General features: G+C 38.5%; 1 protein-coding gene across 2 annotated transcripts in view; it reads left to right on the top strand.

Moving 5' to 3' along the window:
* Nucleotides 1–26,141, top strand: part of PDZRN4 (PDZ domain containing ring finger 4) — a 254,221-nt gene that overhangs the window by 133,415 nt on the left and 94,665 nt on the right. Inside the window, exon 1 of one of the 2 annotated variants that reach the window (XM_027682276.1) lies at nt 4,733–5,011. The exons of the other annotated variant lie outside the window; for it this stretch is intronic. Coding sequence (XP_027538077.1) covers nt 4,943–5,011 — 69 coding nt within the window. The 5' untranslated portion in view covers nt 4,733–4,942. Of the gene's footprint in view, nt 1–4,732; nt 5,012–26,141 lie in introns of those variants that run through there. 2 annotated transcript variants of the gene reach the window in all.

Here is a 26,141-nt window from a genome sequence, read left to right as displayed (position 1 = left end):
GTTCAGCATAGGCATCATTTTGTTTTCTGCAACAGCTTTGTAACTGATTATGGCAGCAGTTTAAGGAGCTATAAGGCAGGCACTCAGAGTAAAAACCTTGGAAAAGAAAATCCTGGATGAAACTTTAAAAAAGAAAAGAGAAAACAAAAGTATCTGAGCAGTCTGAAGTTTGGCCAGTAGACCTGGTAAAGGAATTGTACTTTTCCCAAGGAAAGCTAGCCGGGACATTCACATGGTATTGGTAGATAAGCAGGGATTAAAACAGAGGTTTGTTTTTTTTTTTTCTTTTTCCTGTGTAGAACAAAAGGAACAAGTAGATCTTGTATTGAAAGCAAATGTGACAGAAAAGGTTCCTCATGTCCTTGCTTTCCTTTTCTCCTTACACAGGTATATACATTTTGAACAAGGAATCCCATAAATCCCATGGGATCCCATAGATCCCATGTCAATTTAACCATGGATAGGAAAAAAAATCAATAGCTATCAATAGACTGGACTTGTGTAATACGATGTTGTAGTTGCTCCCGAACTTGCAGGAGGCATTTGAGCCTAATGAAAGATACCACTTACAGAGCCCATTTGATTTATAGTCAGGTAGGCCTGGATAGTCTTCAGAGAAATTACAGTCCTCTTGGGAAATACAGAACATGGGCATTTCATGTCTTGCCTTTTCTCCTACCACCCTTACTTTTGCTGTGACTTTGCAAAGTGCATGAAGTGTTGCTAGCTGTGCTAAAAAAACGTGAGTTTAAACAAGTGTCTTCCCTATGGACATAAATTAATTTCTGGACAATATTGCATTTTGTTGTAGATACAAATTCTTAGGTTTTATATTCATGCAGTTTTAAGTGTGTTCTGATGCCCATGGAAAACATGTAGCATTTTTACTTTGAGTAAGACTTTCTGTATCTTTTAGGAACTGTGGTGAGATTTTGCAGTTTATTATATTTTCAGAAATCAATTTTATTGAAACCTAAGCTCATTTCAATGACTCTATACTTCCATAGTTTGCACTTTCATTTAGCCTACTGGATAATATATATTATGTTATCTTAGAGTTCAAGCTGGTTACCTTGTATGCAAATTCTGAGTCTTTGGGTTATGTTTACTAAAGGTTTTTAAGTTTTTCTGTGCAATCATAGGTCTGGAAAGTTCCTTGTTTTTCTAATCTGCACACTGACTGATGCATACGATAACCTGACTCTAGCAGCTGAGGCTTTATGAAAAGCACCAAATATGACAATGATCTAAAAGACCTCCCCAGACTGAGGTTAAGCTTTATGAGTTCAAGCCTTTGTGCAGGACAGGGGGCATAAGCAAAGGGTTTTTCCAACTCCCTTTTTCTTATGATAATTTTTTTTTACAGCTATGCAGCCCTTAGACTATAAATTACATTGCCATCTATTCTGTGGAATGGATTTCTGAAAATTCCTCAAAATTTATAGAGTGAATTCAATGGGCTTGGCAGGAGGACACTGTGAATTCAAGGGTTTGCAAAGAGAACTTGGAATTTCACATATGTTTCACTGGGTTTCACCACTGAGTTTGGACCAACAACTTCACTATCCTCACTGAATATTAATGAATGTTATATTTTATTATTTTTTTTAGCTGTGTGATAAAGAAGATATAAATGAGTGAGTGGTCTTTAATTTGCAGTGTCATTGTCTTGAATTTTTTGCAGTGATAAACTTTCAAGCATGGGTGCTTATAAATTAGTCATTTCTATACCTCAGTGAGGAAACTATATACCAAATATGTAAGTCATCTCTCAGATGCTTAAAATTAATTAGGGGACCTAAACAAGGGTACCTTGTTTGAAAATGTTAACAGAAATTTTGTTGTAACTCCCTTAAAATTAAACTCCATCCCTTTTCATTATTGCATTGCTGGTTTGACTGTGAGTTATGATTTTAGTCTTTATGGTAAGATTAACTTGTTAGCAATGAAAATAAAGGACTCCACAATCAAGAAAAGCATTGAATTAATGAAATATCTTTGAATTACATATAAAATAAGAATTACTTGATTATATTTTAGTACCTTTTTGGTCCCTTCAACTACAAAATGTTGCGGGGTGATTAAGATGAGGGAGAGAAAAAGGGAAAGAAAGAGATGGCTTTCTCCCTGATATCAAATTCAATTTGACCAAAGTACATCATATATTTCTTTTTAGTTTGTATTTCCATCAGGTTTTGCCTGAAATGTTTAGTATTTTGACCACATGTAAAATCAAAGCTATGTATTTAGATGGAGTTCAAGAACCTAGAAGTACACCTTTCCTTCTCAAGTAAATCTATTCAGCCCTACAGACTCTGCCCATTAGTGGTTGCAGAAGCAGAAGACAGAATTTTTTTACTTTCTGTATGGGCAGAGGGCAGGCACTTGATAAATGAATGGAGAAGCCTGTGTTGGCTCCAGAGAAGTAAACAAAAGAACCAAAGGAAGAACAATGAAAAAAAGACACTGCCAGGGAAAACTGCTGAAAGCTTTTCATTGCTTATTTTGTCTGTTGGTTTTTGTGATTGTTGTTTGTTTCTTGTATATAACTCTATTCCTGTAATAATATATCCTTTTCCCGCTCTTTTTTTAAGAGCTAATTTTAAGAGACTATCAAAAATACACCAGGGCAAATCATGTCTCCTTTCAAGAATGTAGTTTAGCTTTCAAATTGTGTCAGAGGAAGAAGTTGTGTCAGTGGAAGGAGAAAACACTTTCATCAAAAGATGGCATGGTTGTTCTTGCATGACTGTTGTCTTGTTCATTGGTCTGACTTTCTTAAGTTCAAAATTTACACATCTGAGAATCCTTCTGCACCTCACAATATAGAAATCTTCAAAGATTGAGTTGATGTTTGCATCATGGGTTTAAATCTCCCAGCATGAACAGCATTTCAAGTGAGTATGGAGAAGGAGAACAGAAGCTGATTCTTTCTAACAACGATGAACCTCCCTCCATGGTTCATCTTTGAAACCTTTGGACTTTGGAGAAAATTCATAACCAAACCTGCCTGCTCAGGTTCTTCCACCATATAAAAATTAATCTTAACGTTCTATTTCAGAACAATACTGGAAGCTGATATGAGAAGAGCTTGCTCTGTTAATGGTCATTATTTGATTCCTCCTGACTCTGATCATTTATTAAAGGAGATGAAATTTAATTAAGATTTAGTCTCAACCTATCTGTAATTTACATAGAGGTTCTAGCAAACTTTACTAGTATGGAAAGTTTGCAGCAATGGTCCAGTTTTTCCTGTACGTTTCTCTGCTTGGCTTTTATCCCAGCTGGTTGGTAAAATTAGGGTCCAGAAAATTGGATTATTATATCCCAAGGGGCTGAACTGATAAGCAGGACATGACTGTTGATCTGCTTGCTACCCAGCATTGGTGGTGTTTGAGGTGCTGCTAGATGCAAAGCCAATTTGTTATCAATTAGTGCTCATTAGAATCATTTCCTGTTATTGATTTTAAATGTTTGACAGAGCACTTTTAAGAAACTGCACCCAAAAAAACACAGTAGCTGTACATCAGTGCTTAGTAATTCCAACTCTTTAGGGCCCAATGTCAGTCTTAACTAACTGGTTTCACTGGTTTCCATGTAATTATTTCTGCTTTGGATTCCACCTACTATCCCGTCCAGATTAAAGATACTTTGAAACAAGGATATAGTTCTTTAAGAGCAAAGTTGCTGAGAAAGAAAGGATAAAAAAGAAGCAAAGTTGGGGAGTTTTGTCCTGGTTTGTCATGGCTTGGGCTTTTTATTTGGCATAACTACAAGTGGATTATTATATACAATACATGAATAATGTCAGCCTCAAATTAAGTGTGATTTGCATTGGCCTTAATATTTAACATGTGGATTTAATTTTAAATGCATCCTTGCCTTAATACACACACTGAGAATTGGCACCGTTAAAATCTAATTTACAAATGGTAAAATTGGATATAATGACATGTTATAACAAAAGCTTTGATAACTAGGAGTCCAAAGAGTATGTCTGTTGAGTTTCTGAGAAATTTAGTTTATAATTAATATTAATCTGTTATACATGAAAGAAAGAGGCTTGAATGTGAGGTTATTTAATAGACAGTAAAATGTGTAAACAGCAATATGTAAACAGCATCAGATCAGGCACACCTGCACTTCCACATTTACTGGATACATATGATGAGTTGTTATAGACCCATGCCTTTTATGAGAACACTGGAATTTTGGCTAAATTTGGCAGTACCAAAGTTGAAGCTAGCAGTATAGCCATCTCTCCTTCTGTCTTTGCTTTAAATTTTTAGCAACATCAGCTCAGGTTTCACAAGCACTCTCCTAAAACACTTGCAAATATTTTAAATGTATTCCATGATCCCTGTTGCACAAGGTGGAGACCTAACAGAAGACTTGACTGGTGCTTTTCCCGCCTCCATTAATGAATTAGGCTCACAATTAAGGTGAGTGTGGGTGAAATGCATGCAGCTTAGTCTCTCTAACCTTAATAAACAGAGTTGGTATTGACACAAGTGAATTTTGTTTAACCACGGTACATTTGCTTCTTAATTAGTGAATATTCATCTGTCATCAGCAGCAGCTATGACACCCCTCCCCGCTAACACATTCTGTCATAAATAATCAATGAGAGGCTATTAATATTCATGAGTGGGAATCTGTGTAGTCATGTGCACTGATGCAGAGACAGGGGGAGTGTTGCCATGAACTGAGTCGAAACTCTGTGTGTATACGTGAGTATAAGATAGTTAGGGAAAGGGAAGAAGAGCATGCTGCTACACACTGCCCTGCCTTGTGCTTCCAGCTAACAGTGGCGTGCCTGTGTGTTGGGGTTGGAGTGACTGATGAAAAACAGTAGGCAAGTCTGGAGGGTGATTCCCTGTCAGTGCATTTGCTGTTCAGTGCTGGGGAAATTAGAGGCTTTGCTCTTGTGTTGCTTATTAGGATGGGCTGCAATCTGTGCACTTTTCAGAAGAGAGAGGAACACTACAAACTGCTCTATGAAGTTTCACAGGTGAGTGCAGAGGATATTACCAGCATCTCCAGAGTAAAAATGTGTGTTCTTTACAGAGAGTAAGTAGTGCTTTTGTTTTGCTTTGCCTTTTTTCTTTCCTTTCCCAAATTGCTACCTAAGTTGTTTGGGGGGAGGTTGGTAATTATTAGCATTTTGGGTGCCTGTTGTTTTCTGCTTGTATGCCACTCCCCCTTCAGATGACTTCCTGTAGAATTCTTTTAACATTTTTGTGCATCTTCTGCCAAAATGTCAGTCGTATAGCAGCAGCCTCATTGAACCGTATCAGTGATGTTTTAAGGGAGCCCTTGGCTTTGGTAATAAGACTGATTTCAGATAAGTTGCACTGCTGCCTCTGAAAGCGTTAGGTGTGTGATCTCAGGTTAAGGAACCCAAGTTAAGGAACAAAGTTTTTATGGCATGTCTGTGCTGGCTGAGAAGTGTGTTAAATTTCCATATTAATTATATAAAATTGAAATAATTGTGAAATGTGTTGTCACCTTTGAACAGGTACTGAGTAGAACAGGGTTTCCATGGGTGAGATGTGCTGCTTGTTCTTTCATGTGTGTGCTATTTCTGTTTATTTACTAGTAGACAAAGATCTTAATCCCATTTAGACATTTTAGTCTCTGTTTCAGCATCATAGCAGTGTAGTATGTAGCAGAGTAGAAGTCTGCTGCTAACGTGTTCCCAGCTCCTTCAGAATAAGATAAGATTAAAGCACTTTCCATAATAGCCCATAATTTTTTCTCGGATCCTATTGTATCAGTATTTGATTTGCAGCTTTTTGTTTGCTTTTTTCCTCTTGGCACAACAGACTCTTGCATACTAAAGTTTAGTGCCTTTCAGCATCTGTTCTCTCCCTCTCTGTAATTTGTCCTGGCTTTGACACATTGCCGTTGACAGAGGCTGAACACTGGCATTTTTGGACTGCACTGCTGCTGACAGGCAGTACAGAGGAGAAAAACCAGCTTAGAATGTTGGTGGTCTATTGGCACAGCAGCAGCTAAATGCCCAGTGCCGACTGGTTCCCTCTGAGTTCCTCCTGACGTGATTCATTTCACAGTGGGCTAATTACAAAGTGGATTCTCTACACATGAAGCAGCCTCCTCAGTTGCGGTGTTAATGCACATTTTCATGGTAATGTGATCAGAGCCTCATTAGCCAGTTTCCAAAATGATCCTCTGCATTAATTAAATATAAAAATTACTCTTTTTATCACCAAAGAGAGGAAGAAGAAGATTAACATTGTTAATTACTACAGGGGGCAATACCTCTGCATCATTTTTTACCACAGAACCAGCAGGCATATTCAATTCTAAAAGAGTGTCTGTTTGCAGGTAACATGCCCGTTGCCTTGCCTGGTGAGGATGGTCTCTAGGTGGAACACTTCCCTTTAGTTCAATATTTAGTCATAATCCCATAATCATTTTTTCTTACAGCAGTAGCACAGGGAAAAGCATAGCAGCACATTTGCCTCTATTCTCCTTTCCCCTCCTCAGTTCTTTATTGCCAAGCAGATCTGAAAGTAAAATGGAGTAGAGTAGGTCCGTGTCTGCATTTCTGTGCCAGGGAATAAGAAATGCAGGTTCTGCTATGAAGGGAATTAGACATTTCTTAAAGGGCTGCATGTGTGCAGGGAAGAGAAGCTGAGCTGGTTTATAGCAAATGCATTTTCACAATATTCCTTCCAGTAATGTCGCAAATGTGATTGATCAGCAAACCCAAAGGTGGGGGTTTTAAGAGATTCTAGAGAAATTCTTCCCTTCATCTGTTATTCTCTCTGCTGTTGAGTTGGAGTGGATGTGAGCAATCAAGGTGCAAAATTAACTAATGCTTTCACTTTTTACTCTGGTGCTTGCCAGATAAAGTGTTATCCCTGGGAGGATCTGAGTGAGTTTCCTTGGGGAGCTGAAATGCAGTGAGCCTGGTGCTGCATCTTGTGCTGTTAGGGAAATGTCACTGATAAGGTGCAGAACGAGAGCAGAGAAATGACTTAGTGTGCTCACCACCAGATCCTATGTTCATCTGTAAAACCATCCCTATCTTTGTTTCATTTTATGCAGGTCAGAGCCCAAAGGATACTGAGCATATTTTTAACCAGGTGCTGCAGTAGAGATCAGGTAGCGTCTCACACCATGATTGCTTCTGTGTACAATAGTGATTTGCTGCTGCTGGGAGGGGGGAGCAGCAGTAGAATAGGATACATTAAATTAAGCCAAGGCAGGCATTACTACTTGATTGCAAATCCCTTTTTAACTCTCCAGTCCTGTAATTCCTATACCACGGGCTTGGCTCTTTCATCTGCATGATTTCTGGAGAGCTTGGGACAAGTTAGCCTGTCAGGGACATGAATTGACTAAGGATGAGCTGTGGCTCACTAGCATATGTGGATCAGATAGATTAATTTATATTCATATAAAGAAGCAATCCTAGCTTCATCTCTCACCTTTCCCATGCTAAGCTACCGGATACTGTGGGTGGTCTGTGCATTCATGTACTTAAAGATATAGTAAACAAAGGAAAGCATGTTTGCAGAGGAAAACCATGCAAGTGCTTACAGTGTGGCAGGTTTTCTGATACTGGTTTTAGTGAGGTCAGATTCAGCACCGCAGAGCTTTTTGTTGTAGAGCTACTGGGAAAAAAAGACATCATTAGAATATGTATAATTCCTCACTCTTCCCCCCATTCCTTTCCTCCAGGCTTGTTTGCCTTTCACTGAGATAGTTCAGAGATCAGGGGGGCCTCACCAAAAGCAACATTTGCTAGTGTGACAGGGGTGTTTATTTTGATAACTGTGTTTTGCATGTGCAGATTGGGATTGAAACAAAAAGTCAAATAGTTATATTTCAAGAATGAAAGCTTTTGAGATACCACTGTGCATTGGTGAAGGACCCTTGTGCTTCTGAGTGCCTCTTCAGCAGTCCTCAAGATGTGAGGATACCTCAGATTTGCTTCTTGATTTCACAGTGGGAAGGTATCAGGTGTATTACCCCCTCAAGTCCTCTTCTCCATATGCCTACAAGTGCAGAAATGAAAGATGTCTCAATTTGAAATTTATGGCCCTATATGCTACTTTGTGGAGCACTTTAATATTATTTCCTGTGTGCTGTATAAGCAGGATTGAGCTAATAAGTGTGCAGCCAGGAAGTCTATGTCAAGTCACTTAGAGAGGGTGGGATCTGGTATATGCTCATGTCCATTAGGAGCAGACCTCTGCCATTCTTAGCTGATTTTCTCTTGCACTGCAGGGATGAAAAAAGTGAGTTTAAGTCATTTGCTAGCAGCATGATGAGGAATCTTCCCATTTAGCTGAAAGAATAAGATAAATATGGCAAGGATTGGAGGGAATCAGCAGTAATCTTCAGTAGCCTTCTCTGAGACTCAAGAAAATGCAGATTTTCTTCAGAATTCTGTGGATATCATATGGAAATCATTTCTGTTTGCTCAAACTTTTGTGCTTTATTTTCAAAATGTGCAGTTAACCCAGAGAAAAAGAAGGGAGAAAGAACACTGCTTTTGGAGGTTAACCAAAGAATGTTGTGAATTTCTTTTTTGAGTCACATCTTAAGAAGCAGACCTAGCTCAGGTGAGCTTAGAATTGAAAAGGAGAAAGGAGAAAATCTGGAAGGGGAAACAGAGGCTATCTGGGATGGCTCACAAAGTCAGTGGTGGAGCTGGGATTAAAACTGGAAGGTTGCACATATATATTTTACATTTGACCTGAGATGATAGTAGAGCCTGCTCACAGCGTTTTAAAATCCTCTGAAGACTGATTATGCAGTTTGCTTCTGATGTTGGTTTCCGTAATTACCATAAAGCTCAAATTTTCACCAGTTTAGAGTTCTGATTTTATGTTCATTTTGATATCCCTTGGGCTACTTGAAGTACTAAGTTTTAGTGGTACATCTATTCAAATTCAAAGCTGCTCACAAGAGACACTAAGCCTGGCCACTGAAACAGCACAGGCACATCTGTATGTTTCAGGAGATGCTGCTTATAGCTGGCATTGGAATAAGGAAAGATTACTGGGGGCCAAGGAGTGTCCCTTGGCACTGGGATCTGCTTTCTCTGGTCTTGATAAAGTTCGAGTTTGTTCACAAGATTAATTAAATGGTCTAGATGATGTGATACTTATTTTCGTCCTGTACCAACCTTCAGCCACTAATATTCTTTTTTAGTACTGATTCCATGTGATGTATTTACATGACAACTCCTCGATGTGGTGGCTGCCATTAGCTCTTATTCTTTTCTATAAATACCTGCCACAGCTTTTGTGTCACCTTTGTTTGCTGTATATCACTGTCACCTCCAAATACTCCTCATGAATTTCATTAGCAATGGGAAAGTACTATCTTTTGTTGCATCAGCACAAACACATTTTTGGGTTATATCTTTTTATTAGAAATTCTGTAGCAGCACAGTTTTACTTCTGGAGAATATGAAAGAAAAAATTTCTAAATTTAATTGTCTGGAAATTAGTTGAATTGCCTGAGTTGAGTTAAATCAGTAGCAAAAGTAGATCTGGTTTATCTTACTGCATTTTCTATCTTTTTCTTCTTGCTTCTCTTTAAATTTTTTAAACAGAACAATTGATAATCCCCTGATTCTTATTTTTTTTCCTAAGCAGCTCTTCTGAATACTCATTTATCTGTTTGAAAAGTTCAAAAATAAGTTTTGAGGTGCTGAAGGAATCAACAAACTTGTAGGAGTACTGTTTCAGTTTAACTGAACAACTCTAGAGATTTGCTTTATGTAATTCCCCTCAAAGCTGCACTGTCTCATGTTAGTAGAGTAATGTATTTATGGTAAAAATGTAATCAAGTAAAGCTTGTCATACGTTTCTAGCCATGTCCTAGAAACTTCCTTGGAATTTCCTTAAAGAACCGCTGGTGAACTGAAAAGATTAAAAATGAGTTCAAAAAGTTGACTTCTCCTACAGATAAGAGAGGATCTTTGTGGTTAGCAGGCATAGCCTTCCTATTTCTTCTGTTTCCTTGATTATTTACTTTACACTAATAATTAAACAGCATTAAATCATAGAAATTAAATCAAGAAATAAGTAATCCCATTGCCATAATGTTTCTTCAGGCTCTACTCAGGAAGACATCAGTGTTGTGACATTGCTAACAACTGAGCTCTTGCTCCTGGTGGAGGAGCTCACCGTCCCACACTGGATACTGGTCCTAGAGAGCATTGGCTGCCTAGCAGTAACTGTCCCCAGAGCCCCGGGCACCCACTCCTCAGCTCTGTGCTGTGAGTCACCACATACCAGTTGCTTAAAAGAGAAGATATGTCTCTAAGGCCATCTCTTGCCTGGATCTAGGCTCTTACACAGAGCTCTGTTTGGGTGTGAAAGCTCCCTGAGGAGTCCCGGAGGATTGGGATTTGGGTCTGGGAACATATAGGCTGCTTAAAATAATCAGCTCTGGCTGCCTTGTTATATGGTGGCTGTAGAGAAGACATCCATGCATACAACTACATATGTAAAGAAGTTGTCATCTGATTTTTTAAAAGCCTAAACCCGTTAGCAGGATTTTTTAGATGATTCTTTGAACATTAAATCTGAATTATTTTGGATCTCACACTAACTGTCTTTGATAAAATGCATATTTTCTTTCTGGTAAAATTCAGGAAACTCTGAAGTGTTACCACTGACTTCACTGGAGCCAGGCTTTCATTTTCTGTCCTTGTTTACTGTCGTGTAAAAGGCATACAGTTCCTGTGCATACCTCAAGAGGAAAGATAAAGAAAGAGTCGTCCTGAGATAAGAAAGCAGACGGTGGTATGTGAGATAAGAATTCAGGGTATGGGTACAACAGAGGCAGCTATAAGAAGCCATACTGAGATTATATCTCCAATCTGCAGGGATATTCTATGATTCTGTGATTTTATACGCAACGCCATGAAAATAAAAAAAAGATGGTTCATGTACTGAATAGCATGATTTTCTCTGTGATTTTGCTGTTCCTTGCATCTTGAATGGGATTGAGGATTCTTCTAATGATCAGATTTTTATGCATTTTTTACAGATCTATCCTTTCTTGAAGCTTGCTTCCTGATGTGATTTGGTATGGTTATAATCCTTAGGCCTAAGGCAAAATGTATCTTTATGTGAGTTCTATACATCAGTGGTGTGATGAAGCCAGTCTTGCTACGTTGAGCTTTCTCTTCAAGAAGCATATTTTAGAGGTTCAGTATTTTTGTTTTGTGGTTCATTGAAGGGGAAGGGCATTAAAATGTCAGCCAAACACAGCCATGCATATGTTTGGAGTCAATTGACAGTAGGTTGTTTCATCAGCTTTCTCTCAAGAGCTAAAGGCTTAATGGAGACATGTACAGCAGGGCTTGATGATAACCAGCATTCCTTCCACCCTGAGGGATTTGGGAAGGTTTCATTAAAATAATTAAAAGAGAAATGCTGAAAAATTATTGCATCTTTGGCTTTAAGACTGTTTAGCTTCAGAGTATGTTTGACCTGTGATTTTAAACGGCATGAGCTTGTTCTATTTGCTTTTCTGCCAGTCCCATAACTTGGAACCCACTGGCTAATTTCAACCACAAAGACTTTTCTAATCTTTTAGGTTTATGCAAAGTAATTTAATGATACTGTTAGGTAGATTTTTTTTTTCAAGTGCAAGAGGATTTCCTAGTTTGCAAACATCACCTGAAAATATCAAGACATGAAAGAATTTTAAAATTTCAATGCCGATTATTCGTGATACACTTACTTTGTGGTTGCAGTGAAGATAGTTTTCCATTTAGTGTGTAATAAGCTTGTCATTTGTTTTACTTTGCTCAATAACCATAGCAAAAATCAGTCTATTAAGAAAGGATATTAAATCAGTAACTGTTCAAAGGTTATCTATAATATTTTTATAACAATCGGCAAGAAGTAGAATTGTGCAAATACTTTTATGCCATGGATGGAAGCTAGAAATGGAATTGCAGTGTCTTCATATAACGCACTGCAAACTCTCATCTGTAGTTGTTTGTATTTGAGTTTAAAATACGGGTGTGGACAGGCAGAGGACAGGGTGGCTATTTGACCATTTCTGCGTAACAGGATAATGTAGGCTTCCATGACTCTCACTGTTGTGGGTTTTTATTGTTTCACTTTGAGGAAGTTAAATAATTCTATCCTTCTCTCAGGTGGAAAAACCAATACATTCTTTTTTTTCTCCAGGAAGAAGTTTGGGGTTCTGTTTGTTTATTTTTGTATGTTCAACTGACAGAAACAAAGTGAAGCAAAACAAACATTCATTTTCCTTTGTTTTGTTGTCTGATTTTTTATGGTAGCACTTATTTCCTATAGGTATTGGCCATGATGTTCAACCTCTGAAACAACATAAGCACAGTGGAATAAGTAATCATCCAAACTACCACATCACATGTAGAATTCTTGTGCTTCATGTGTATTAATGTCAGAGTTGAACCTGAGAGGGCTCAATCTACAAAAGTCTACAAGTGTGTTTAATTTGTCTGGATACAACTTAGTTTTGGGGTTCTTCACCCAGCTAGAGAATTTTTTCTGTTTTATTTCATATCTTTCAGTATTTGGAGGGTTTGTTGTTCTTTTTTTTTTCCTAGCTCCTGGAATCATGTATTGTAAAAACTACTTTTCATTAGAAGTAGTCTCACTTATGATCAGTGAAAAAAGCTTGCAAATATCAATCAGGTTTAATATACAGTTTATGAAATTTGAAAGAAATTAGGATAAACTTGAAAGATAATGTTTAGAAACAGTTTTAATTCTGGTTTGGTATTCTTCTGCATGTCTTGGTGTTATGGTTACAAAGCAGGGGGGTGGAGCTTTAGCACTGAATATTCAATACCACCACATCACAGCTGGGGGGCATGGTTTCCAGCCGAAAAGCACTGCAGGCGGAAACAGAAGGGCCTCATATCATGTTCCCTATTGTGCGCCAGCCTCTGGAAAGTTGAATGGTAAAATGGACTCTTAAAAACCACGTTGAAGGCAATGGGCAGTGGGACCTTCAAACACTGGAATCTGCATTTAGTGAAGGCCACCTGGATGTTTAACACCCAAAGCTCTACCAATCAAGATGGCCCTGCCCAATCAGAACCCTAATGTGCCATAGACAGAGATAAAGTCATCATTGTGCATATGAGAAATATGTTGGGAAAGACAGTTTTGACTAGTCCTGCCTCAAGCTAAGGCAAACCCATCCATGGGATTGTTTTTGCTCAAGGACCTGGGTACACTTGGTGGGTAATGCAGAAGGGTGGGGAAACATGATGTGTAGATCTGATTTTGGGTGACAACCATCTGTAATGTTGAATTGCATATATAATACTGATTGCTGAATGGCACTACTATTGTATACTGTACACACGATGGACAAATGAATATGGACCACTCCAGTTACACCAGTTATGAACTAAATGAAGCATCAACAAGCATCTTGGGAGAATGGTCAGAGACTACTGAAATAGTACTTCTGTTTGTGTAGTTATATGTGTGTATATATATGTATATAGTTGAAAGCTGTGAATCTGGGCATGAGTGGATGGTATAGAATAAGGGGTGGATAATGCTATGGTTACAAAGCAAAGGGATGGAGCTTTAGCGCTGAATATTCAAAACCACCACATCACAGCTGGGGTGTGTGTTTTTTAGTGGAAAAGCCTTGCAGGCGGAAATGGAAGGGCTGATGTTTGTTGCCCTGGCTCTTGGGAAAGGTAGCCCCTTGCAAGACTGCACTAATGTCACAGGAAGAGAAAGAGCCTTCTGGCATCACCACCACTGCTACCGCAACAGAGAGAAAGGCTGCCTGGGACCCCTTCTCAGCCGCTGTTTGGGACGGGAGTCGCTGCTCAGCTGTCACTAGTCACTGCCGCTGACTGAGAGAGGAGGGGCTGCCCCTCCATAGCTGTTTCAGGGCTTTCACAGTCGCCCCACCACAAGCTGCTTCAGGGTTATCACTAACTGCTTTTTCCAGCCACCGCAGGGGACTGCTGCTGTTTTAGTGTTTTGTTGTTGGTGCTTGCTGGCCCCATTGAGCGAGAGAGCCTACACCCTGCTACCGCTTGCTGTCCTCCTGCAGAAAAACATTTGCTACTTTGTTTTTCTTTGTTTTCCTGGCCGCATGATCCAGGGGAAGGGGGAAGCCTCTCCACCATCTCTCTCTCTCTTTCTCTCTCTCTTTGTCCCCAGGGAGAACGCGTGGCACAGAGGGTGGGAACAGGAACCATTTTCTCTTTGTTTCTGGGGAGACCATGTGGTGCGTAGCGTGTGGGACAGGAGCCATTTTGTCTTTGTCCTAAGGGTGGGGGCACCAGGCAACGCATTATGCCTTTGTTGCTTTAGACCGTTTTCTTCTGTGTCATTGTAGTTACTGCTATTTCTTCTAATAAATTGTTATTTTTACCTATATTTCTCCATATTGCCCCTTCATTATTGGAGGGGATGGGCAGAGAAAAAACAAAAGGGAAGTGACTTATTTGGGGTTCTAGTTCTCTGGTTGTTGTCCAAACCACCACACTAGGGTAGGCAGCATTGCCTGAGAGGTCAGGCTGAGACTCAGCCATGTGGTGTTGGCAGCAGTGCATCACTCTAAGGAGGAGGAAATGGTTTGGCTCTGGACTTTCAGGGCTTGTCCAGAGACATCCGTGCCAACAGAAGCCAACCATGACTGTGTCAGCACATCATGGCGCACTTGAGACCTCAGGCTGTTTCTGGCAATGATCTGCAGACATGCCTTCAGGGACTGTCCTGCTTGCAAATGTCAGTGCAGCCTCTGTGTCCATGTGCATTAAACTGGTGAAGCTCCTGGGAAAGAGCCACAGGCGTATTATGTGTTCAGTTGCTCTATAATGTCAGAAAGATAATCAACAGCAATGCCAGAACCCATGTCCTGAGGACCAAGAGGGGCATGGGATTGGGTGAACTTTCGGCTAAATCCTTATGAGAACTGAACAATTGAAATAATCAAAGAAAAGGATTAATTTTGGTTACCTGTAATGTAACAGAACAATTGACTGACCTATTTAATATGTTTGATTGTATTTGTACTGTGCTTTTTGCATATTATAGTGATGAATTTGCAGGGAAAGCTACTCAGGGAATAATCATTATTCAGGTCTTTGACTTCCCCATTGCTAGAATGTGAAATATTCAGATTCCTCATGATATTTGTGGTCATAGGAACTACCAGCTCAAAACAAATTTTACTGGAAAGATGGAAGAAAAGATTAGTTATTAGCTAAAGTTCAGCGTTTGCAATGTTTTCTCAGAGGTCAAGATTTCTAAAAGTGGAGGTGGTATCTTTCATTGCAATATGTTTTTTAAAATTAATTTGTCATGTTGTCTACTATTACAGTCAGGAAAAACAGAGACACATAAGTTTATAAATGGGGAATTCCAGAAAGTGTGTGTGGTATCTACATTGTTTATGACTGAGAAATATAATTCCATCAAAATGCTTCATAAAAAAATTAAATAATTCATCAAAACATAAACTTAGAGAAAAAAAGGTGGGAAATAAATTTCCAGAAATGTCTGAATATTATTTGTGTATCATCATAGCTTAACATTTAGGTTGATTAACTTTTGAAAGATCATATATTCAATAGTTTATAAAACGGTGTGTTATTTCATATAGTATGAAATTTAGGAATAGGAAGCCAAAATTGAGTCAAATGTTCCTTTATTTTAAAGTGTTTTACTCTTTCCAGAGTTAGGTATACTGTTTGTGAAATCTGAAAACTCTTAATGTGGAATTACCATCCTCTCTGGATTTCCTGTTCTGAGATATGTGACTTATTGTGGGAAACTCCTCTCTATGTGCAATCATCTTGACCAGCATATACTTGCAGATTTTGTTGGAAAGCAGTCTCATATCTTGTGGGAGAGAAGGAAAGTAGCAAGAAGGGTTTATGTAAACAGCTTCCAATAAGGTATTTGATAGAAAAGGATACACCATAACCTTCACAGTGTATGTTGTGATGCCAGAGAGGAATGTTGCCCTATTTAAGAGAATTTAATTGCCAACAGCTGTCTTTTTGCTTTACATAAAGATATTGCATGCCATTGGATGGGTGATTGGGGTATATTGAAGCATAGGGCTTATTTAGTGCAGCAGTGGGACTTGGAGGTCTGGCTCTAATTCCTTCGCTGGTGGATATCTTTGAAGAGGTTCTGGTTTCTCTTTTCCTGTTCTTGTATAAAGTTCTGTATTATTTAGAGCTTTAAAGATTAACTGTAGAGATCTTGGCAAATGGCTAATGAAGAAACTGAATTAGTATTGTCTAATAATGATGATGATCACAATAAGCATTTTAAAGTGCTAGATCGATCCACTTAGTATTTATTGGTAACATTATAGCACAAGTGGATCACTGCAGTAGTGTGTGGACATGCCTGCATTTCCAGTGTTTCCTCAAAGTACAGAAAGGGTTTGATTTGTTTTGTTGGGTGACTGTTTTTTCCTTCACTGTACACTAAATGTCAGTTTTTATAGGAATTTTCATTGTAATTTCCCCAGAATCACTTCTCAGGTAGCTAATGGGGCATGTTGTTTTTCAAGTCATATGTTTTATTGTATTGTGCAAATTAGAAGCTTTTTAGTGTGAAGCAATTTCTAAACTTTAATTTATTCATATTGCTTTCTTCAGGTACTAGTAAAAATAGGGGATTTTTGCTACTTGTTCATTAGTAGTGGGTTCCTGTTGATGTCAATAAGTTCAACATAGATATCAAATCTCCTCACTCCTATAACCATAATACATTTCATATCTCAGGTGTGAATCTTTGTAAGCCATTTAAAATCTTCTTGGTGAAGTAGTTTTAAGTTGTAAAAAGAGGAGGCCATTTCCATTTATCTCCAAATGACCTCTTTGTCCCCAGATTTACGTATTTCCTTGATTTAAAAATGTCATTTGGTCATGTTCAGTAGGAGAATGTCTTTGAAAATCTGACCTGTAGGAACATGATGAATAGTGACAGGGGAAGGATTTTGCCCAGTGAGAATACCAAATCATGTAGCAGTGTAGTTTCACTTACTAAATATTGTCCAGGCTCTATTGTTGAATCCTATGCTGCCAGTGTCACTTTGTCAGGATGTTTTCTGTCCTGTGACTAGTGCCTTCAAATGTACTCATCCATCTTCTTGTCCCATTACATTTCATGTGACTGATGTTCTGCACCCATTAAAATTGATGGGAAAGAACAAAGAGAAGAAAAATGTGCCCTTCAACTGATTATGCCTTTGAAAGAGCAAATGAGACTCTACTGCTGCGTAGAGTAAATTGAACAGTTATTTCCGGTTTTAACTATATTACTTAACTTTATTATTAGCAATAGATCCCTTATTTTGGTTTCTGTTGTTTTTTTTTTTTTCAATATCATATTGAGAGCAGTAAGTATGCATCAATATTTGCTCCTCTAATTTTGTTACAGTAAGTGAACATACAGACTCTTTTAGATTTATCAGCTGCCTCTGGTAATCTTGCCTGTGAGATATTGCTAGCGTGCCTGAATTACTCTCTCAGGGAAGGATGGAGGCATGTTTGACAAGGCCAGGCCTTTCCTCTGAGGAAGAACCCCCAGGGCTTTGCTTGGCCACAGTTCCTGCATTCTGGGAGAGCATTTCTGTGGGATGTCACAAGGTTCTGCTTGGTGACAGGTCTGGCTTACCTTATGCTAAGTTCTTCAGGGCGATTAGTGGGAGACTGGAAATACAAGAGACTTTGTAGTTTGGCTTTATCTTTATTTCATGGATACAGATGGCTCCACAAAGTGCTAGTCCAATGTTTCAGAGTTAGACGAGGACCATTAGCCAGCTGAATGGAGAGGATAGATGTCATATTTACTGACAACTGAAGACACAGAGCAAATTCAAAAGGAAAGGCTCCTGAGTGATCAGTATGTCTGATTATTTTTAGATTTATGACAGCATTATTTATAGATATATGTCTGCTATCTGAAGATAGCAGACAACTGTTCTTTCCAATTTGTTCACAGTAATGAGACTGTAATATTTTTTTTCAAATTTGAAGTTTGACTGTGAGCACTTGCGTGCCCCAAATATGCAACGTAATGGGCCACTTTAGGCTCCCTAATGTTCTTGTAGAGACTTCAGCGAGTGTTCAGGTGAAGGTGTTCACTTCCCTAGTGGTACTTGGAATCATTAAAGTTTTTTTCCATGCTAAGTTCAAATATGTTATAGATTTGTAAAACTCTGTGGAAGGAATTCAGGTTTCTTAGGCTTTGACTTGGTGTTAATGCTTTGTCTTGGTAATTCAGGCTTAGTTGGTGTTCTGACTGAAGTTCATAAAGCGTGTTTGGCTTGGGCATGGGAAATGCTTCAGAGCTCTGAGTCTTGAAAGACTGTTTCTTATACCATTATCTGTAAATATTTGATATTGCTGATAGTCTTCAAGGCCTGTTGCTTTGTCCAACATTTTTCTTAGTCTGGAGATGGTGTACTGTGAAGTGGATAATATATTTATGTTGGCAGTGGATTCACTTGGGTTATTATAAAGATAATTGTTCACATCTAAAATTTGTGAAGAGGGACTTGATTAAGATTAAAATAGCCAAATTAGACTTTAAGAACCTTAATTTAGTAATTTCTCTGTGAGGTTTCCTCTCTCTTTAGTTGCTTACTTGACCTCTGGCTGAGAGTGGATTCATTATATTAAAATAACATTCTCATAGATAATTAGCTTCTGAAATGAAGGGAATTTAAGCAAAAATACAATAAACTGTTAGTCAAATCCTACTTAACAGGCTGATCTTAGCAGGACAGCTCTGGACTATTCGAGCACATTCTCACCTTTAGCATTAGAGGCACTTGAGCAAGTAACCCCAGAGTAACCAGGGCCATAAACTCTATATTGCCGCTCTTACTCTGTGCTAAAATGACTTGTGGAAAAGGGAATGGTGGAAGAATGCACCCTGTACTTTATTTAGGACAAAAGTAGCAGATAGCTGATGCTTTGAAATTTGCATCGCTGTAATAGTAGCTCTTTCCTATGCATATATCTTCAGTGGAGTATGAAAAAGGTGGGAAATGGGACAGAAATTTTGGCTTACCCTTCTAGATTGCAATGACTGCAACAGCTGCTGGGACTAGGTCCCAAAGAATAAATTCTATTGCCAAAGAAAACCAATCCTTAGCACTATGCAGAAAGGTCATCATTCAAATAATAGTGCTGTTAGTTTCTAGTATGACTTGAGTATGGATAGGTCTCAGCCTCCCACCTCCCCATACCTCAGGAGATTTTAGTTGGAAGCTGCTCTAAGCCTGTGGTAACAGATTTTCAGAAAAACTGCTGTTCCCATGTTTTTTGATTTGGAAGACACTGAGAATTGCTTAGCTTTTTGTTGTAGTGAAGAGAATCTGAATCCAAGAGGAGGGATGGAAAATTGCATTTCCCTTTATTGCACAGGAACACTGAACAACGCTGACAGAATATTTACTCCTGTCTCTTCCTTCTAATTTGATTCTCTGACTACCATATCAATCTTTGTTCATTGGTGAAACAAAATTACGGTATTATAGGTGTTGCTGCTTGTACTTCAGCAACACTAAAAGATGGGAAGGAATGAAAGATTTGAGCCATTCTATAAGATTTATTTGCAAATTCATCCACAATGAAATGTGCCAAGTGTACAAAATGTGAAAAGGCTCCTCAAGCCTTTTGAACCAAAAGGTCCTTTATGGTTCCTATTTTTCTTCCTCTAGTGGGAGATTTTAGATGTATGTTATGAATGTGTTCAATACTAGTAAGTATTGAATTCTGATTGACTACCTTTCTTTCTACTCCACAGCACATGTACGGTTGTTTAAATAATACGAATTACACTGGCATTAGTAATATGTACAACAATGTGGAGTAAAACTTTACTGTCCTCAGTTAAAATACTGTGAATATTACTCCAGTGGTAGGCTGTTTGTTTTTTCCTAGTGGACGACTGTCTTTTAACTTGCTATTAAAGAAATAAATGCAGTGTTGCGCCAGGGAAGTTTGCCTTACCTTCCTGTACTGGCATGGTTTTTGTTCAGCCCGTGCAGGAGGAAGACAGGATCACCCTGGTCTCTGCTGAGCAGGATGTGACACTGGTTGCAGTAATGACAGGGTGCAGACCTTATGGCATCAGAGGATGATCCATAACCAAGCTAGTCTCATGGTTACATTTGTAGAATAGGACTGTATTGGTATTCCTTTCCAGGTATGTAACTTTAGGTAGAGTGAGTTAAAGGTACATGACCGGGTGCTCTAAGGTATTTTCCTCATTGTTCTTTCAGCTATCTGTGTGCTTACAGAAAACAACATGCTGAATTAAACCTTTCAGTAGGGACGCTTCTGTACCCTAAGTGTAGTGGAGGTTTATATTTAGAGCAGGAAAAAAGTCATGATTCATATAGATTGGCAGTATGTTAGGCCCATTTGGAGAATAGAGGCAGAACTCATCTCCAGAGAGTATTTTCCTAGCACGTTGCTGGAAGCCCAAGGCACCATTTCTTTCTTGTTCTTAGAAAAAGGGCCGTAGGTTTTAATTTATTTAGCATTCATAGAGTACCTTACACACTAAGATATTTGTTAAGTGAATTACAGTCTGTGTAAGTAAATTAGGAAGAAAATAATGTATTAGGGACAATCACCGAACTAAAATTGCAGGGCAGCATTTTTGATAGGACCTTTGAGAAAGTAAATTCATGGGAAATACTTTAAACCTCACCAATTTATATTTCATTCACAAACAGCTTCTAGAAAATACTACATGACGCAGATCAGAATAAAATGATGCTAAAAATTCATAAATATGTTTACAGTTGCTAGTGGCAAATGTTACAACTTTCAGAGCTGAGAGTATATTCAGGAATATTGTCCATATGCCTCTATTGGCTGCAAAATAATGCAGCTTGTGTTACTCTAAATGAACATTCAGGGATTGGAAGCTTGCCGTTGTTTGAAAATTTAGACCTTACTTGCACCTGTCTACACAGTATAAACTTCTGATTATCCTTTACAAATGTTTTAGCTCTATGAAGCATTTTTTTAAAATCACATACGGTAACATACTGCAATGTTACTGTACTGTGGATATGTACTGCTTTCACATGTACAGCTAAATAGTTGCAGTCACTTAGTTAGTATGGACATAACAGGATTAGATTTTCCTCATTTTTGCGAACTGCTATAAAAAAATCCCAGAGTTTAGATCTGTGGTTGTTTATTCAAGAGTATGAATCATTCTACAGAATAGGAAACTGCAATTAAATATTACTTTTTATGCTTTGCTATATGTAACTGATTGATACTGGGAAACTGAAAAAGCAAAGTCCTCCATCACCTATATCCAGGAATGTGGATGAAATACTCATTAAATTAACATTAGCTTAAGAAAAATGAAACTTCTGAGCCAATTACAGTTTGCTGTTTAGACTGAAACAAAAAAAATATGACCTTTGTTACAGAATATGTGACTTGTACAGGCGGTTCCATATAAAATTGAGAAGTTGCAAATGTTGTGCACTTGAGTGATGGTGTGCGTGTGATCTTAGTTCTGCTTCATTAGCCCCCAGTGAACGAGTGGTAAATTTTTCCTATTTATACATTTCTGTCAGGGGATCGTAAACTTAGCCCAACTAGTGCATGTTTTCAGTACAGCAATTTTTTTTCAGCTTTGATGAATAGTGTATATTCCACTTGAATAAATTTTTCTTCTTTTCAGATATTCAGATAGGTATTAGCAGTGGTTAATTATGCACTCAGTACCTTTTCTAATAGAACTATCTGTCATTATGGCAAGCTTTTATGTTGTATTTGAGGCATTCAGTCTTCTCAGTAAAATATTGCTTTTGCAGTGTGCATGGGAGCGATCAATTTTATATTCTGCTGATTTGATAATTTTCTACTAAAATTTAATCTTCTGTGCTATGGAGTTTGTGGCCAATTGAAAGACTTTCCCTCTGCTAAGAGAGTATCTAATGCTTCAGCTTTTTACTTCCCATTTCTAAATGTAAGTACACCTTTAGATTTCTCTGCACTGTGATACATTCACATCTCCTTTTAAGTGTAAGAAATGTGCCAATAGCTTGTTTTCTGTCATTTACTAATTCAGCATATCAGGGATATAAACAACTTTTCCTCTTTTTTTAGGTGTTTCTCTGCTGGTGATGCTTTGTGTAGAATATGCTGTTAAGTAAGCCACCAGAGCTGGAACAGACATAATGAATATTGTACAGGTTGATAAGTAGTTTGTTCTACTCAATCTTTTTTATACAGATGCAAATTACGTTGTTGGCTTTGAATAGAATAAGTTTTGTGTGCTTCCATACCTCTATATTATTGCTTTTTCTGCTTTCAGGGGTTTTTTGTCCAGGATTTTTGAAGGCCCTTATCCAGAGTTAGATATTTGTCACAATTGAATTTCAGGCAGTTTCAGCAATTTTCTTAGTGTTCTACAGATCCTTCAGTCTTACAACCTGTTAGATGGAGCCAACCAAATTTAAGTGGAAAGTGATATCTTTGATGAGCAATCTTTCCCAAATGCTGTGCTAGTCCTGTCACACCACAACCACTTGTAGGGATGAAGCATGTTATATCTCCAGATCCTGCCAGCTGACTGATGGTGCCAGCAGGCATTTGGCACTTTTATTCTGATAGTAGTCCTAGTGAAAGAGCATGAAAACTGTCTGAGCTTTGGATGGTGTTCTACACAGTGGTGAATTTTACATGATGGGAAAAAGATGAGAAGGAAAGGTAAGAAACTTTGCAAATAACAGTTACTAAAAATATATAACAGAGCTAACACAGGCATCTCTTAAAGCATATCTTTTTTATTGTTATTGTAAATGCTTGGATTCTCTGCTACATTAAAACTGCTCTTCTAATCACAATAAGATAAGGTCATAAATGGGAACAAACTTAGTAATAACAACAGGTATTATCAAAGTCTAGGAGACGCTTTTGAAAACTGGTTGCTGATTCCTTAATGCTGACTTTTCCTAGAATCATAGAGTCATTTAGGTTGGAAAGACCTGTAAGATTGAGTTCAACTGTAAACCTAACATTGACGAGTCCACTACTAAACCATGTCGCTAAGTGCCACATTTACACTTTTAAATACCTCCAGGGGTGGTGACTCCACCACTTTCCTGGGCAGCCTATTCCAATGCCCAGTAACCTTTTCTGTGAAGAAATTTTCCTAATAGCCAATCTAAACCTCCCCTGGTGCAACTATCACTTGTTACTTTTATGAAGGGAATGACCCTCACCTCACAACAACCAGCTAGTTGTAGAGAGTGAGATGTGCCCCCTCAGCCTTTTTTTCTCCAGGCTAAACAATTCCAGCTCCCTCAATCACTCCATATAACACTTGTGATCCAGACCCTTCACCAGCTTTCCCTTCTCTGGACACACTCCAGCACCTCAGTGTCTTTCTTGCAGTGAGGGGCCCAAACCTGAACACAGGATTCAAGGTGTGGCCTCACCAGCACTGAGTACAGGGGAATGATCATTGCCCTGGTCCTGATGACCAGACTGTTTCTGATACAAACCAGGATGCCACTGGCCTTCTTGGTCAACTGGGCACAAAAAAAGCATAGGTAAGTTTAAAACAAGTCAGGATAAACCATCAATATGTTAATTTTAATTACCATTGATGAAGAATCTTGCTTCATCAGTGCAAAACAAATTGAAAATTCAAGAAGATGAGAGGGCTCATGAAAATTTCAGAGAACAGATGACCGGAAGCGTAAGAGTTTCCAGAGAAAAAAGTCTATCTCAGGGTTTTAAACAGCTCCCTATTTTATTTGTTGTGCTGATGAATTCCTAGTATTCTATTCCTCTTTTAGCCTTTAACTTCTACAAATCTTTCCGTATGCTTCTTTTTCGAAAAAAAATATTTACTGAACCTTGCTCTTAGTTCATAAAACATCTATAGGCACTTTTCACAACGTGTGTAGTAGTACTGCTCCAGGTCTATTGCCTTAACCATAGTATCAAAGCATCCATCAGCCAGTAGAGTAATCTTGATTTGAGACAAGAAAGTACCAGGAAAAAAAATATAGGAAAGTTTTTCTCAAGTTAACACATAGTGCCAAGAACACAAAATTAGTGCTTCCCCCTCTGCCCTCACCCCAAAATAAAGAAAAACAACTCTGCTGAGGATAAACAGAAAAATAGAATCGTAGTTGTTTAGGAACAGCTTATTATGCCTTGTGTTGTTACAGCAGTTCTTCAACTAGAGAAAATGTCTCTTGCTTATGTTTTCATGGAAGGGTAAGTATGTGTAAAAATAATTATGCTTGGATCAGCATCTTTTCAGGTTAAAAATCAGCTGCTGATTATGTGCTGATTCTTGCAAAACAGAAAATCTGCTCTTATACAAACATTAATTATGAAATATCTCCAGAATCATTACAAACTGGCTTAATTATACACAGTTTTTATACCCTGTTTAATTACATTTTACACTGCAGAAGGATCCAGCCCAGTCATTTTAGTGGTCTAGATCTTTCTTCAGTGAAAAATGCAATTTTACACTGAAGCTCCTTTTACATCTTTAGTTTGTTTTAGAGGTTAATCTGACTGTATTGTGCTGAATTCTTTGCCGTTGTGGTAGACAATTTTTTAGTGTCTCTCCAACCCCTGTTAATTACTGTATTAGGATGAGCCTCCTGGATCACATCAAAGAGATTGCATCTGTTACATCCAATAAAATTGGTGTGTTGTGGTTATTGATGGGGCCTCAAACATCCCACTTTTACACCTAGGTTACAAGTCAACAGTACCATTATCTTTCCCCAGAATCCCTTGGCAGTTAGTACTGCCAGCAGCAGTAGAAATTACAGAGGGATTAATCTCTGGCTCCAGCCCCCAAAAGCTTTTCTCCAGAGGTACAGAATGGTGTGTTGAACTGTGTTAAGCAGTGAAAGATTTAATGAAAAAAAATGCCCCAAGTGCCTGCCTGCATCAGAGTCAGTGTCTATCCCTTTCCAAACCTGTCAATACCACTTTCTGTCTGTGCATGCCTCCTGGGCTACCGCTATAAACACTAGGGCTTGGCCTATTTTGTAGCTGTAGTTGTTTTTAAAAGCCTGACCCTGCAGAAAGTTGGTTGGTGCAGTTGATTTCAGAAGAAAATGAGGAGATGGCGTAGAAGAAGGAGGGAATTACCCATCTCTCTAGAGTTCCTTTCATTGCAAATCATTCTTTCAGATGTGGGAGAGGGTCTGGCACAGTGAGCTGAGCAGGGAGAGACAGATCCAGTAGATGAGGACAAAGAGCAACACTGGGCACAAAAGGGTGAGGGATAGGAGAAGGGACACAGTGACTTGGCAGGTCACTCCCATGGCACCCTGCTCTGCCTGATAAGGGTGGGTTTTACAGCGGGGGGATGCTGCTGCGGACACACCTTTGTGCACACTGTAGAGGCACTGGGGTTTGGGAAAGGAATGATAAGGAACACAATGAATAACTAACAAAGCTCATTTGATGAATGCAGTCATTTGCATTACAGTGCCAAATAGCTTTGCTCCTGGTGGCTGTGTGTCATAACCAGCTACAAATATTAATAGTGTTTCAATGACATCTAAGGGTGACAGTAGACTGTATGGGGAGAGAGGTTGTTAGGAAGTTTCAGATTTTGCAGAAAAAAAAGGGAACCTAAAGAATAGTGAGCTGCCCATCCCTTGGTTTTGTTTTGTTTAGAGAAGTTATGGCAAGATTGCTAAAATGGTCTTCCTTGAGTTTTGGAGGGTGTATACAAGTAAAGGAAAAATACAAGACATCATGGTATACGTCAGACCTTCCTATTTACGTTTTGTGACTTCTTTGAAATGCCAAATGAAATGCATGGTAATCGATGGCTTCTCTGCATAGGTAGTGCCTGTAGTCGCAGCATGTACATGTCATGACATTCTTGAAGATGCTGTATAAAAAGTTAGCATCAATCACAGATTTCCTTGTGTCTGTTTTTTGTTTTGTTTTCTCTTTCACTCAGTTTTCCAGTGAAATATAAATGGATACATATTATGCTATGTTTTGTTCTTCATGCCTCATTCCCCAGGAAAAAAAATCGTTATTTCTAATGTCAGAGAGAGATCATACAGATAAATCATATTTCATTCTTTTACCTAGCACAAGCAGAGTATAA

The sequence above is a fragment of the Neopelma chrysocephalum genome, unplaced genomic scaffold (genome assembly GCF_003984885.1).
Source record: "Neopelma chrysocephalum unplaced genomic scaffold, ASM398488v2 Primary Assembly neopelma1_62, whole genome shotgun sequence".
Classification (NCBI taxonomy): domain Eukaryota; kingdom Metazoa; phylum Chordata; class Aves; order Passeriformes; family Pipridae; genus Neopelma; species Neopelma chrysocephalum.
This window is presented reverse-complemented; position numbering and strand designations above follow the sequence as displayed.